Source organism: Cavia porcellus, unplaced genomic scaffold, assembly GCF_034190915.1.
Source record: "Cavia porcellus strain 051 isolate PalLab524CR breed Dunkin Hartley unplaced genomic scaffold, mCavPor4.1 scaffold_2, whole genome shotgun sequence".
Lineage (NCBI taxonomy): Eukaryota > Metazoa > Chordata > Mammalia > Rodentia > Caviidae > Cavia > Cavia porcellus.
The window spans coordinates 3,356,408-3,370,953 of NW_026947485.1; the positions used below are offsets into that span (position 1 = coordinate 3,356,408).

The 14,546-nt window shown below is 44.8% G+C and overlaps 1 protein-coding gene across 2 annotated transcripts in view; it reads left to right on the forward strand.

Moving 5' to 3' along the window:
• Sema3e (semaphorin 3E) overlaps positions 1 to 13,617 on the forward strand; it is a 259,856-nt gene extending 246,239 nt beyond the window's left edge. The window contains exon 17 of one of the 2 annotated variants that reach the window (XM_063237474.1): positions 12,673 to 13,617. In XM_063237474.1, coding sequence (XP_063093544.1) covers positions 12,673 to 12,687 — 15 coding nt within the window. In that variant the 3' untranslated portion in view covers positions 12,688 to 13,617. The remainder of the gene's footprint in view (positions 1 to 12,672) is intronic. The other variant, XM_063237470.1, reaches the window with a different exon arrangement.
• Positions 13,618 to 14,546: the final 929 nt, after the last annotated feature.

A 14,546-nucleotide genomic window follows, 5' to 3' on the forward strand; every position in this document is an offset into this window, starting at 1 on the left:
TTTATTTTACCGTAGATAGCAATAGTGCTCATGTGCCTTATTCATTTTATGTTTTTGGTCATGAAGACAGTTTTATGGTTTGTTCACTGAAAATGCCACTTGCTGTGTGAACATTTGGAGCTGCCGCACCTTGAACTTCTCCTCGATGACGAGATTTAAAAGCATCACCTTGCTCCTTCTTTCTTGGCTGCCCCTGGATTTTCTCTTCTCACTACCCTGAAGCCCCTCCCCATCCAGATGGGTGCAGAACAAAGCAGGCCACAAAAGGAGGTCTGAGCAGGGGAGCTGAGACTGTGGCCATCTGTTTACGCCTCGTGATGCCACAGAGCCGTGACCGGAGGCTCCCGGGCAGCCACACACCTTGCCCATGGCCCCTACCCCGTGGTGACTCTGCTTTCACCCCAGACCCTTCCCGCTTGGCAGAGGTGAGGAGTCCTGGTCTCTCCCCTGCCCAAGGTCTCCCTTCGCCCTCCACATGGCTCCGCAGAGAGTTCTCCCACAGACCTCTCTGCAGATAAGCACCTTCTCCTTTCTAACCAGATTGCTGTCTAATAGCACCAGGACGGTCCCTGGGAACGAGCTCAATGACCGGAATCTAGTATCGATGTGATTACACATTAGTGAACATGCTACTCATCTTCCCAGGAAAGGGTGAACTCCTGTGATCAACGGTACGCCATTGAACAGTCTGGACCATGCTGCACCTTGCCCTTGAAATGTTTTAGAATTTGAATCATACTAACTTTAAATGCAGCTATTACTGTAACAAAATACCTGAGATTATCAGCTTAAACTGAGGAAAGGTTGGTGTGGCTCAGAGTTTGGAGGCTTGAGCCCACAGTCAGGATTGCTTTTGGGCTGGTGGCTGTCATGGTGGGAGTGCATGGTGGAGGAGAAGAGGTCAGGGTCAAAACACCCCCTGGGTGACCTGTGTCCTCTCCTTAGACCTCGCTTCCCCCTCCCAACAGGGCCACCTGGAACCAAGCTTTTCAAACGCTGGTCAGGGAAGGACACTTATCCAAGCACAGTACTGGCCAAGACGATGGGCAGAGTGGTACCGCCTTACTACTTGCATCTTTCTCTTAATTTCTGTAAAGGAGACGTGTACTATGTTTATTGCCCTTGTAAGCCTAACAGAAAAAGTACAGATACGCAGCTGTCTTCTGTTTACAGATTCGAGCAGCACTTTGGAAACTCTCTAGCCAGCACTACCATTTCTCACTGCTGCTTTTATTGGCACAAGTGCTGAGGACAATGGGAAAGTGTCGGCTTAGCCATTTGTGTAAAACAATGAAGAAATATTTTATGGCATTTTTAAGCTTTTTTGAAAATACCTGGTGAAGACACTTAAATTATCTAACTCTACCCCAGGGACCGTAAGGTAAACTACAGTGACAGCATGCAATAAATGTAAGAAAAACATACATAAAACACAGGATCATATTGTTCATACAGCCAGACACTGCGTAGTGTTGCTTGGCCTTTGGATAAGAATTTAATGAAAGCAAGACGGTTAGGAAAGCACATTGAGCCCCGTTTTTCACTATTGTAAACTACCCCGGCGGGAACTCATAACTTAGTATTTTCCCACACTGTCTCCTCTCAGAGGTAGTCAGGTTGAGCCCAAGTATTCCTCATCTCAGAAGACGATCTGGGCAGTGCCTCTAGGGCAGGTCCCTGACATCTGCCCCTTCCAGAGGCCAGCAAGCTCCATTCTGGAAGAAAGGCACATTCACTATGAATTAGGTGGTCAGGAGGACCCTGAAGTGACCTCTGGGTACCTCCAAGGACTTAGGATTGAGTCCGAAGTCCCGATGCAGGGGGTGGAGATACCTGCTCAGTCCAGTCCAGTGCTGGGCAGGAGAAACTGGAAGATAAGGGAGGGCAGGAAAGGGTGAAACGTGTGGAGCTCAGGAATGGGTTTTGGGGGCAGTGCAGGCGGAGGAGCCAACCACCGCAGAGGGTCTGGGAACCCCCACTCAGCAGTCATCAGCAAGGGCGCGGAGCAGCTCCTTCTGCACCCCTCTGAGGCAAATTTTATATCTCCGCAGACACAGAGTTATTGTCAGGAGATCTCAGAGAGAATTCAACATAACACACACAAAACTGCGGGAAAGCAGGTGAGAAAATGTGCTCGTGTTCTCATTAGGGAGTACGCATCTCTAATATTGTCTTGAGGATTAAAAGATCTCCCCATTAAATATGGATTGTGATTATGCGGCTTTAAATTATTCCCAGATAATAAATAATACGTCAAATACTTTAGGACCCCTTGCACTTGCAAATACCCCGACAGCCTTTACTGATGGAAATGTAACCGCTGCACAGCACAGACGCAAGGCCCTCGCGGAAAGCAGAAGCAGGTGAGGAGGAGCTTCCCACTGCAGGCCTCACATAGCTCCTGAAGGAGTGACAGAGCGACAGACAGGCGGGACTCAGGAGAGGGAGCCAAACCAAGGACAGCTGTCCGGGGCAGGAGGAGTCAGGCAGCACCAGCATGCAGGAAAGGAGCTGGAGAGCCAGGCGGCGCGGTGCCTACAGCCGTGTTTCTCCAGCTTCCCGACTGTGTTTGTCTGGAGCTATCCATGGACCTTTTTCAGGTACAGACTGTGGCTCCCTCATCTGAGGTGCAGTGTGCAGTCCCGGGCGTGGACAGGGGCCCGGGGTCAAGAGGACAAGGTTCAGGCTGTGACAGCAGAAACTGCTACCACATGACACCAGCGAGAAATGTTCCACTGCCCCAAACACGACATCGGGCTAATTCGCCACCTACCTTCCTCCCTGGAAGTTCACAATGGAGAAAGGAGTCACAGGACTGTGATTGGATAGTACATGCCTGCACTGATTACACAGCTTTACGTCCATTACTTCACGTGGTCTTCATTAGCAACCCTCTGAGGTAAGTAGGAGATAAAATCCCAAAATGCCTCCTCAAAAAAATTACTTACTTTTCCACTGATTGATACCTACTAAGATGCAAGCTTTTGGATAAGTAACCTCCCTTCTAGAAAGTCAGGTGGTTGTAGATGAACATTTTAACATAGGCTGATAGCACGAGGTCATTATTAGTTTTAAAAAGCACAATAGTTTATGTGTGTGATGGCACAAGGCTAGAGAGCACAGAATACATTTTTAAAATGCAATATTCAGGTTGACGGTTACAGACTCCCCTGTGGTCTGTACTGTAATTTACTGCTTGTGACTTCTGGCAGTCACAAACAACTTTAACTGGTGTGCACTCAGGAAAAACAAAGCAGCAGTGTTTAGTAGCTACAAAACAAAAGCGGGGTGTCTTCACATCGTCCAGCCCTGTGACACCACTTCTGATACCACAAGCCAGCTCGGGCTGCAGTTCAGGGAGGGGGAAACCATCACACGGCCTGAGATTTCTTGGTTTGTGTCCTGTCACTCTAGACTGCTCTTCTGTCCTGAGTTCTGAAATCCCAGTCCCGGGACGTTTGTGTGAGTGTGTGTGTGTGTGTGTGTGTGTGTGTGTGTGTGTGTGTGAATGTGCGTGCGAAGCTCTTGCATTTTCATGAAATTTTGCCTCTCATCTACGCACACCCCATTTCAATCCTGCAAAGGACCTTTGACACAAAGCTGCAAAACATGAAACCCTGTCCCCGCACCCCTTTTATGAGACAGTCAGGACAATTCAGCGTCCTGAGCAGCTGCTCTGCCCTCTGCACCTCTGGTGGCTGTGAATTGGGGAAAATTAAGCTAGTAAATGAAGCCCACAGTGCGCCCATGCGGGCTTTTCACAGAACTCACCTCCTGTGCTCACTTTTGCTCCCACTGAGTAGGAGCCCACTGAGTAGGAGCAGCTGCCGTCTACACCAGAGGCTGAATACCCGCCACACGGGGCGCCTTGGTCACATTGCCGTCCCCGTCACGGTTCCCATTATTTCAGTTATGTATGTCACTTCCTTCCTTTGATCACTGAATCCCGGCTAGGTTACGTAAGCATAAGGAGACAACATAAAGGTAGGAGAGGAATAACCGACCAGGACCTGTCCTCCAGTGCACTTCCAGAACGGCTGGACTCTCGGCTCCGGGGCAGACTTCATCACCACTCTTCCTATGTGCTTCCAGAAGCAGTCCATCTCGGAGGATTTTGAAAAACTTAAATTATTCAAAATGATGTTGTGGCATGTAGCATTTCACAGATTGTCCTAAGCACACTCTGGGTGGGTTAAGAAGACACCGACTACACCCTGGGCCCTGCCCCAAACCCACTCAGATCATCCCTAACTGCTCGGAGGCCATTCTGGGTCCTCAGATGGCAGCGTCTCACCCGCCAGCTGCATCATCCTCCCGGGCACCATCATCTCCCCGGAGCATCTGCCTTCTGCCCTCTCATGCGAATTTTACTCTATACTGAATTAGCTACTTCCCACCCGATCCCACAGTCACATTATTACACAGAGCAGCTGGACTGTACTTTGTCAGATCTTTCCCACGCTGCCTGTCCGGGGGAGGCCTCGCCTGGCCTAGGGGATCAGGGCTACAGCAGGGCCCTTTCCTTCCCAAAAGGACGGTTGCCTGGCTCTTGGTGACTTTCCAGGGCAGGGGCCTGAATCAGCTGGGCTCACCGTGGGATTTTTCTTTCTCCTGCACAGCTGGGGTGAGGAGAGAAGGTGCCCTCTGCAGCCAGAGAGCCGGCATCCAGCCCAAAGTGGGGCCTGGACCTCAGCCTGGAGTCCACGGAGCGCGCGTCAGGAGGATGAATGACCTGCACCCCAGGAACCAGCGACAGGCACGGAAGGCTGCAGTGCGGACTGGGGCTCCTCCCTAACAGCGAAGGGCAGACTGTCCTGCTCTGCCTCTATCCTGTCCAGGTTCCCAGCCTGTGGTTCTGGGGTGGTCTGCTCCCCGGGGGTGGCCTACCTGTCAGCCAACCGCAGACTCACCCAGACCTGTGCTTAGCCAAAGGCTTTCCTAGCTCCGTTCAATGAATGAGAACAGAAAGAAGAGCAAGAAGTCCAGACAGACTCTCCCGGCATCTGTGAGTCCTCCTCGCCACACAGACCCAAACCCTTCAAGAAGATCGGGAAAGTGAAATTCTAAGTCAGAGCTCCTGCAGCGGCAGCTGGGCGGCTGTCCTTCCTCCCCAGACGGAGATCAATGTGTGAAAAGTGAGCAGATTCCACATTTCATCCCCAAACTGTTTCTTTACCCTTCATCCACCCTGCTCCCTGCATGCAGAGAGACCAAAAATACAAGTTACAATGTGCATATCCAAAGTAAAATACAGTTAACCAAATGCAGCAGGTTATGAGAAGTGTAAAACTTAATGACAAAATAGGTCATCCGATAACAGGAAGAAAGCATCCTCATGCACAAATAGTAAACAATTGGGATTTCATTGATATAATTTATCACATTAAGTGACTACAGCAAAAACAAATGCATCACTTTAAATATTAACAAACTGGCCACATTTAACCTTCATTTTTCACACGAATCACTTAGGAAACTAAGACAGAGTGCCACAAAACGTAAAAATCCCTGTAAGCGATCTGCAAATCTTACCATCAAAGTAACACAAATAGAATAATTTCCATTAAAATATAAACACAAAGATGTAGTTACATTTGCTGAAATTCAGCAGTATTATGAAGATTAAAGTCAGTTTCTTGAGTCATGAAAGAAATCGCCTGCTTTTTGAAATAAAAAGAATTGTCATGGTTTGAATATGTTGGTTATCTAGAAATGTTTGTGTTCTACAGAATTATTGTAGCTACTATAATCAGTCAGAACTGTGATTCTAATACTCAATTCTCAGGTGAAGAAAATGAAAATAAGTAAATGAATACATGAAAAATATTAAATATCACTGGTGATTTGAGAAATGCTGAGATAGCACTGAGATAGCATCTCACTCCAGAAAAAAAAGACTAATATCAAAAAATCAACCAATAACAAGTGCTGGAGGGCTGTGGGGAGAAAGGAGCCCTTCTACACTGTTAGTGGGAGTGTGGATGGTGTAGCCACTGTGGAAATCAGTGTGGAATTCCTCAAAAACCTAGGATTACAAGTTTCATTTGACCCAGCTGTTTTCCCTGAAGAACTGAAAACCTCACACCACAGCACTGTATGTGCACTCATGTTTACAGCTGAGCAATCTGTAATAACCAGATCTTGAAAACAACTCAAATGCCCATCAACTTGAGGAGTGGTTAAAAAAGATGTGAGCTTTTTAATATAATGGAGTACTACTCTGCTATAAAGAAGGATAAACTAGAGACTTATAGATGAATAGATGCAACTAGAAACTATATTCATATAGGAAATAAATCAGACTTGCATATATAAACACTGCACTGTCTCTCACTAGTGAAAGGAACAAAATAAATGAGATCCAAAAGTTACAATAGATATAGAAAGGAAAGAAACTGCTCAAAGGGAATCACATTGTTTGAGCAGTTTTGCTTGCCTGTATCTGGTAATCTGAGCAACTATTTTGAAGATGACAATGTAACAACCACTGTTAAATTCTATCATCTTGTTTTGAAATCCTGTATCACTGTTTTTTTTGTTGTTGTTATTGTTGTCATTAACTTTCATTGTTTTTTATCATTTGTTGGATTGCTTTTTGATTTTTTTCTGAGTTTTTTCTCCTTGAAATAAAAAATAAAAACACTTAAGGGACGTGATTCTAAATGTAGAGATAAAAGTGTGAATCAAAATGAAAATAACCTACATAGTTTATATAATAAGATATATGGAAAATATAACTCCAAGAAGGTTAACATAACAGCTTTGTAATCAAGAAACATGCATATATTTACACAATGCGCATACACACATGATCACACATTCTAAATTTTAATGTATAATAAAAATAATGTGACAACTAATAGAAGATATTCAGGAAAATCGAAAATTCAATTGTTACAAAACTAACCCAGTTTTAATAGCCCAGATGGGTGACCTTGAAGTCTAAGAACACCTGCGTGGAGCTTGCAATCCAAATCCAAGAATCCTGCAAACTGCAGCTACAAACTCTACACACTAAGGAGATGACCCAGGGGCTCTGGAGACCGATTGGAAGTGGGAAACATTTGGAGAAGTGATGAACTGGGAGCCAGCAACCCGAGCAGCGAAAGTTCAGCGTTTCCCCAAGGAGGCGGAACTGTGCAGATAAACCCTGAGGAGTTAATAGCAGATTGGTAGAATTAGGGTCACAGCTGGCCCCTGGAGCTTCGGGACACTTTCTGTGCCAGCCTTCCTCTCTAACCCTGCAGAGGCACAGGCTGCCACATGGGAGGCTCGGGTAGGCCAGCTGCTAGGGCTGGAGAGGCGCTCCCATTCTTGGGATCCATTAATATGCCTACGTGCTCAAAGGACTTCCTCTGCATCAGACCTCACTGATAGCAAGCATGAGGCTTGATCTCCGTCTGCTTTGTGTCCAGTGTGACCTTCCTTACTTTCATCGCAGGATGGAACACAGCGTGTCTGGTATTCGATCGACTGGTGGAAGTGGTTTTCGCTTTGCAGTCAGGCAGACTTATTTCTCAGCCCAGATTCTCGCTGCTGCAGCTCGGCTCAGAGGTCCTGTGGGGGTCCTGTGTGCCTTTTCTCTTACAATGATTTTTGTTTCGAAATTGTGAATAAAACTTAGTCTAGAACTTGAAGGGCATCATAGGGACCTTAGCAGAGTGATCAAGCCCCTCTCACCGAGAAACCCAAGAAGGTCTGGAAACAGGTCCAGAAGGATGTCCGTTGGCAGCTGGCGACTGGGGTGCTTGGCGCTCAGATTCCGGAGGTGGGACAGTAACTTCAGTGGCAGCGTCTGGAGAGTGACCACGTCTGGGGTGGGCAGAGAGGCTGCTTGGAAAGCAATTTGCTGACTCTGGAGTATGGAACTGGCTGTTCCAAGTGGGTGTTCAGAGCAGACAGCTTTATTACAGTGGTGGGCAGAAAAAAGTGAGTGTGGTGTAACCAACATGTTCAGAACCATTGATTTGGTATTTTAAGGAAGGAGTGAAAAATAGTTTCAAAAAGTAGCAATGAAGAGTAAGCATATTAGTCCATTTGCTTCTGTTATAGTGAAATTCCTGCGGCAGATACCACAGAGAGGAAAGCGGCTGTTTGCCTCTTAGTTGTGGAGATTCAAGAGCGTGATCCAGTTTCGCTGCTTCTGGTGAGGGCTTTCTGGCTCCATTGCAACATGCTAAAAGGCATCATGGTGGCACTGTACAATGGGGAGACATGACACAGATAAGAAGCTGGGGTGATTCCATGGTGGGGTTCCCTCCCTTTAGAATGCCCCAGTCTGAGGACCCTGCCCAGGACATCTGAAGAGCCCAGGAATCCTCTATAAGGGCCATATCACCAAGGACCTGCAAACCTCACCCTGGCAAACCTACTCAGCTTAGGTCAATGCCACCACCCTGGAGACCACACTTGGAGTGCATGGGTCTTTGGGGAATGCTGTTAAGCCATATCTAAACTATAGGAGGAGAAATAACACAAAATCCCCTCAGATACTCAATGGTACTAGAGATGGTACCAAATAACAACAGTCATCAGCAATACGCCAAGAGCCAGATGAAAAGACTGGTCGGGGGACAGAGTCCTCGCTGACTGTGATGTGCTGGGTTCCTTGACGTAGACCTTTGGTACTTTATGCAGGACGGATCTTCTGCAGGGTGGGTAAGCCAGCAAAGAGCATTGATGTCCTCCAGGTCAGTCTGCCTCCGGGTGCCAGGGACCTGCTGTCTCCCTGGAGGTCATTCCTGGGCACAGGTCTAGTCCCAGGGGTCGGGAGTTTCTCAGAGCAAGAAATGACTGAATCTGGGAACTGGTTGATTATGGAATTCTTGTAGGACCATAAATTCAGGAGTTCCACACATGGGAGGAACTAACACTTGCCTCCCAATGCAGGCATTGTACAGACACACAGGGGTGGCATCAGGGGCTGGGACAAGAGGTGAGACAGAATTGCCTTGGTGATCTCTTAGAAAGCTTCACAGGAAGCTTCTGGAAGCTGGACGGGGGGAGGGACTGCAATACGTAGCACCGTCTGGATCTCAGCCCAGGGCAAGCCAGGCCCGGCCAGCGAGGGCCAGCTGACCCCATGGAATCCCGTAGAAGACTAGGCGTGACTGTGTGTCACTAGGCAGTTACTACTGCAGAAGTAGATCTGTGATACCTGAAGCTAAAGTAATCAGAACTGAGATTTTCACCTGTCTCCACTGCATGATTCCCACGCCAACTTGCTTTTACCTGATGGGTTGTTTTAACCTCCGGCCAGACCATTGTGCTCTCCAGTCAACTCCTCAGGAAGAGAAAGTTTACCACTTCACATGTGACATGCATGCTGTAGTTTGTCTGACTCATTTCAGATGCTTCTACATTTTAATTTAAATAATGTAGATAAAACTGACTGTTAGACTTTAAATTTAAAGTCTTCACTTAGATGGCTTTCAAGTTCATTTTAAAATTTTAGTTTGTCTCACTATAAACTAATGTAAATGCGTTTTAAAGTTCAGATTTTGGCCAGATTTCATTTGAATTGGCCTGCTTCCATTTAAAGTCATCAAACCAGATGAATCAACTAAAATGACACAAAAAAAGAAGAATTTCAAGACAGACGGTTGGAGATTCCTCACTTTCACAGATCTGGGAGAAAACAGAGTCAGTGAAACTATTTGGAGAGGAGGGAGACTTCACATCTGATAAACCCTGGGAGCTGAAAGGGTCCCCCCCTCTCCCCCCCGCAGTACTGGGAGTGGAGCCAGACCTTCATACTGAGCCCCATCCCCGGACTTAGATTTTTACTTTGAGACAGAGTCCCTGTAAGTGGCTAAATTTCCCTGGCGGCGTTCATACTTATCGATTTCTCCTGCCTCAGCCTCCCAGATCTGGGATGAGGGAGGGTGATTTACCTCGGCAGCTGCTCAGTTCTTCAGTCTGTGGTTCAGGGGAGACCAGGTCTTCTAAGGTCACATTGACGAGTCTGCCTGCAGTGCCCCTCAGGGTCACTGAGGGCACCTGACGGTAAAGACCTTTCCAGAGCTGGAGCTGGAGATGATTTGTAGGAGCAGGCAAAGACAGAGACGGTGTAGATAGGAGGTACCCCTGGGGACAGAGGTGGGAAACAATTGCACACCTAGAGAAGACAGTCGTCACCATGGCGTTCCGACTTCCTGTCATCATTTCCATCGTGCATGATGGAGACGGTCTTAGCATCATGGCATCGCCGGTGTCTTGGCTCTTGTGTAGCATGTTCTGCTAATTAATCCTATTGTTAGAGCAGCTGATATTAGGGTGGCTCCTCGTGGAACAATGTTCATATTATACCTATCATTTGAATGTCTCAGTAATAATTTCCACAAAGATCTAAATACTGCAGTTCCATATGTTTCAACCTGTTATTCACTAGTTGATTAACACGTAACTATTCTCTAACTAATTTAAACACAGTTGTTAGTGTAATTCATGGTTTCTGGAATTATTATGATTATATTATTATCACAAATGCTTTGGAAAATGGATGACTATTTTAGTAATCATTGATACCGGTTAGTTTTGTTGTGTCTCAAAAAATTTCTGATGCTACTTTTGTGTAATTTCTATTTCTTTACAATGCAAAAACTAAATTTTAGATACATATGTGAATAATATTTTATTTAATCCACTTTCCTCATGATTAAAAAGAATTTCTTCACACATAAGAGGCACTTTAGAATCACTTATATTTAAAAATGTTAAATACTGTAAGTTATATTCACATTTGGCATGCAAATAATCACTTTATCTGACAAGTATAGATCCCCAAAAACCTTTGTACTACCCTGTAGTATTAGAATTAGAAATTACAGTTTCTTTCTTTGTGTGTAAAAATGTTTTTATTACTCTTGAGTGTATATATACATGTATACATATATATCAAGTGTAAATATATATATATATATATATATATATATATGTAATATATATAAAGTATAAAGTGTATTTTTTATTTTATGGGGAAAAGGTAAAACAAAATTTCCTAGCAAAATAATAGTAGAATAACAATGGTTAATCCGTTATGTTTTCTTGAAAGCAGTTTCTCAGGGGACAAGATATGGGCATAAAGATTTCTCTAATCGACATTAGCACGAACCTTCCTTTTTAGTGATCTAAGAGACACTAATAGTGAAGTGCCCTGCGTTTCGCCCCTTCTGGGTTCCTCTCGCTCTTGAATGATTTCTCCTGTTTCACGGTCCCTGTTGTCCATTTCAGGTCTTAGTTACTCTTTCAGGTTCTCACACCAGGACACGACACAGTCCGTGCTTACACACCTGAGCCTGATTTAAGGAATGAAATTTCTATGAGCGGGAATGTGAAAGTGGATTCAAGAAGCACAACTGTGTCTGTTTCTGAATAATTATGTTTGCGTCATTCCCTCTGTCACATGCATCAGCTTCCAGTTAAGCAAATTCTCCTTTGCAGGGAACAGTCAAGGCAGAGATGCGGGTTCTCAGGAAACCAGGCTTCCTGCCACACCTGTTTTCATCCCTCCTGTGTCTTGCAGACCTTATTTATTGGTTGTGTTGAGTCAGGGTTTCTCTGTGTAGTTCAGTTTGACTCACTATGTAGCCCAGGCTCACCTCAAACTTGTGGTGATCTTCCTGCCTCAGCCTCCAGAGTGCTGGGATCACAGGCACTTTGCTGCTTAGGCTCAGCCCATCGTGGAGGGCTAATCAAGATCATTTCCTTCCCTCGTGTCCTTTTCCTCCTTCCCCTCCCTCCTGTGGCTCACCCTGGTCCAGAGAAGACAGCACTCAGCCTCCGAGCAAGCAGCAAGGGCATGGGCCACAACGTGAGTCAGTAATAAAACTAAAATCCGTTTGTCTTTATTATCACAATACACCAGCGATGCTGAATATCGATAGTCTTAAAAAGGAAAAGTGCTCATCTCTGATAAAAGGTGTTGTTGATCTCAGTTCTAAACAATGGTGCCTGTACGATTAGATTCAAGAGTAAGTTCCAGTTAGCACAGTGTACCTACCCATCCTTTGAAAATGTTACATTTGAGGTAGACACTAACTCTGACAAAGCCCTGGGCCAGGGCGGACTTCACTTGCTCTGCCTGCACCCTGAGCTCACGGGGTGCGGTGCTGCGCCAGCTGGCTTTGGTGGTGAGCCCCGCTTCAGCCCCCAGCCCCATTTAACTTAACAGTGGCAGTGAAGTGAGCGGAAAGCTAAGGGCTGTGCCCTGGGGCTTCTGCTACTCTGTGACCACTTGGAACCTTTGTTCTCTGTAATTAAAGCAGAGACACAGTACGAAATGCAAAGTGTAATAACTGTCTTTAGTATAGTTCAGTCATGAAACACTGTATGATCACAACGTAAAATGTAATTTTAAACTTTGTTTTTACTCAGCGGTGTAGATGTTTCATCCTGCAGTAGGCTGACATGTAGGTACATATCTTCCCACCCTATGAAAAAAATCCTTTTGTCAGACATATTCGTCAGATATTTTACTCTCATTTTTTGGACTATGATATTATTTATTTATTTGTCTGTTTTATTATATACATTTATTATATATATAAACATCTGTGGAGAGAAAGGGGGAAATTAAAAAGATAAAATTAAAAGTTAAAAAGATAAAAAGAGAAAATAATTTCACATATTACATTTGTATTAATAAAATATTCTCTGCTGTCAATTTTCTAGCTATTTGTTTATTAATTTCATCCCATGATTGCTTTAGAGAAGAATTTTGTCACAGAGGGGCCAATAAGAACACAAACATCACTTCAGTCCAGCGTCCTGGGAAGACCACTCCACCCCGCTCCTCCTGTCTGCTGCTTTGCCCAAGCACCCATGTGACCCAGGATCAAACGCCAAGCAAAATCTCAAATATAGATGTGAAGTTTAGAATATTCATCATGAATGGAATGCTCTTTCAGTATGAATGGAATGAAATTCATTATGAATGGAATGATTATTCCTTATGAATGGAATGATTTTCAGATTACTGATGTGAAAATTACACTAATTTATAAGCAATATAAAATTAGCATTAACTTAATAAAATGCATCCTACAATAGAAATAAGTGTATGGTCTAAGCTACTTAGCAAAACATAGAGACATTAATGTTTTATTGTAACTTGCCAATATTCCACTATGGTCATTCACTGGGCATTAACTAAGATGACCATATGTCCTAAATTATACAAAATAGACCAAGGCAATGAGGGTAGTTGCAGTGTGCCCCGGTAATTTCCTGTGTAATCATTAATACTGCCTGCTTCCCTTTTATATGTCCCCACATGGGCAGTGAAGTCTAAAGTGACCTTCGGAGATTGCCCCTAACACTTGTGAAGCCAAGGCAAGAATCGACAGACGGGCCTGTGTATTACAGATCCGCATAGTCACAGGCTATCAATCAAACTGCTAACTAGTCAGCAACCTGCATCATTCTAACTGTGCACCATTTTAATTATGTAAAAACTATGTAATCATGTAAATATTTATCTCTATTGATAAGAAATGCAACTGAAAGAAAAATGTGCACACCTGCATGTCCAGATGTTCTCCTGATGGTCCAGTTGTTACACTATTTACATGAGTAATAAAATAGAAAGTCACAGATATTTTTTTTTACCCTACACAACTAGTTTTTAAAAGTTGTGCTGTTGTAATTGTCTTCTTATATAACTTATAACCTATTGATAATATTTTGAATTTTAGCACTTTACAAGTACAGTTTCTTAGTTTCCCTCAGCTCCATGTTGTAAATCACAGCAGTTGGCATCATTAAAAATCCTTTGGAAAACATTTTAGGTGAAACTTAACTCCTGTGTAGGAGACATTTGAGCGGCTCCCCTTGAATGCAGAACAATTGCTGCAACACTGGTAAATGGAGTCTCATTTCCATGCACTGATATGTTCAGAGCTGGCTGTGCTATGCCCTTCTCCTTTCAATTGGCTCTAAGTGACACAAACAAGGCCAGCGGAGGTTCTGATCTGCAATCCCGGAAGCCAACCTGACCCTTTCCTGTTTCCTTGCATCGTGTTCTCTGTAAAGGATTGAGCACAGCAGGATGGCAGAGCCACTCAGCTCCAGAATGTCCGGTGGGTAGAGCCTAGCAGTAAGGAGCTGTCAGTCCCCAAGGTACAAAAGTTTACATATCAGAAACCGAAGCAACAGCCTCCTAAACTCACTCACACTCTGCCCCGGGCAGGTTACGCAGACTGGTCTTTCTGCCAATCTTCCTGCTCATTACAAAGATGCTTTTCTCCCCACCTGGCCAGCCAGCTCCTCACTCATGTAAGTCCCACCATCCTCACCATCACTCGTCCTTGAGCCACCCCCTTCTTCAGAAGATAGTAAACTCCGGGAGAGGCCTTGGATCAAGGCCTTCTCCTCACATCCTCCCTTAGGTTGGGTTAGGACGCCTTGGCTGCCTGGAACTATGAATGTGTCTTAGCGTCTATTCTCACAGTGAGTTGCACTGGAGATGGTAGATTGGAATTAATTCACCAGGATTAAAATGATTCAATGAGATTAGGAGTATAACTTTCTGCATTGTGAGGATTAAA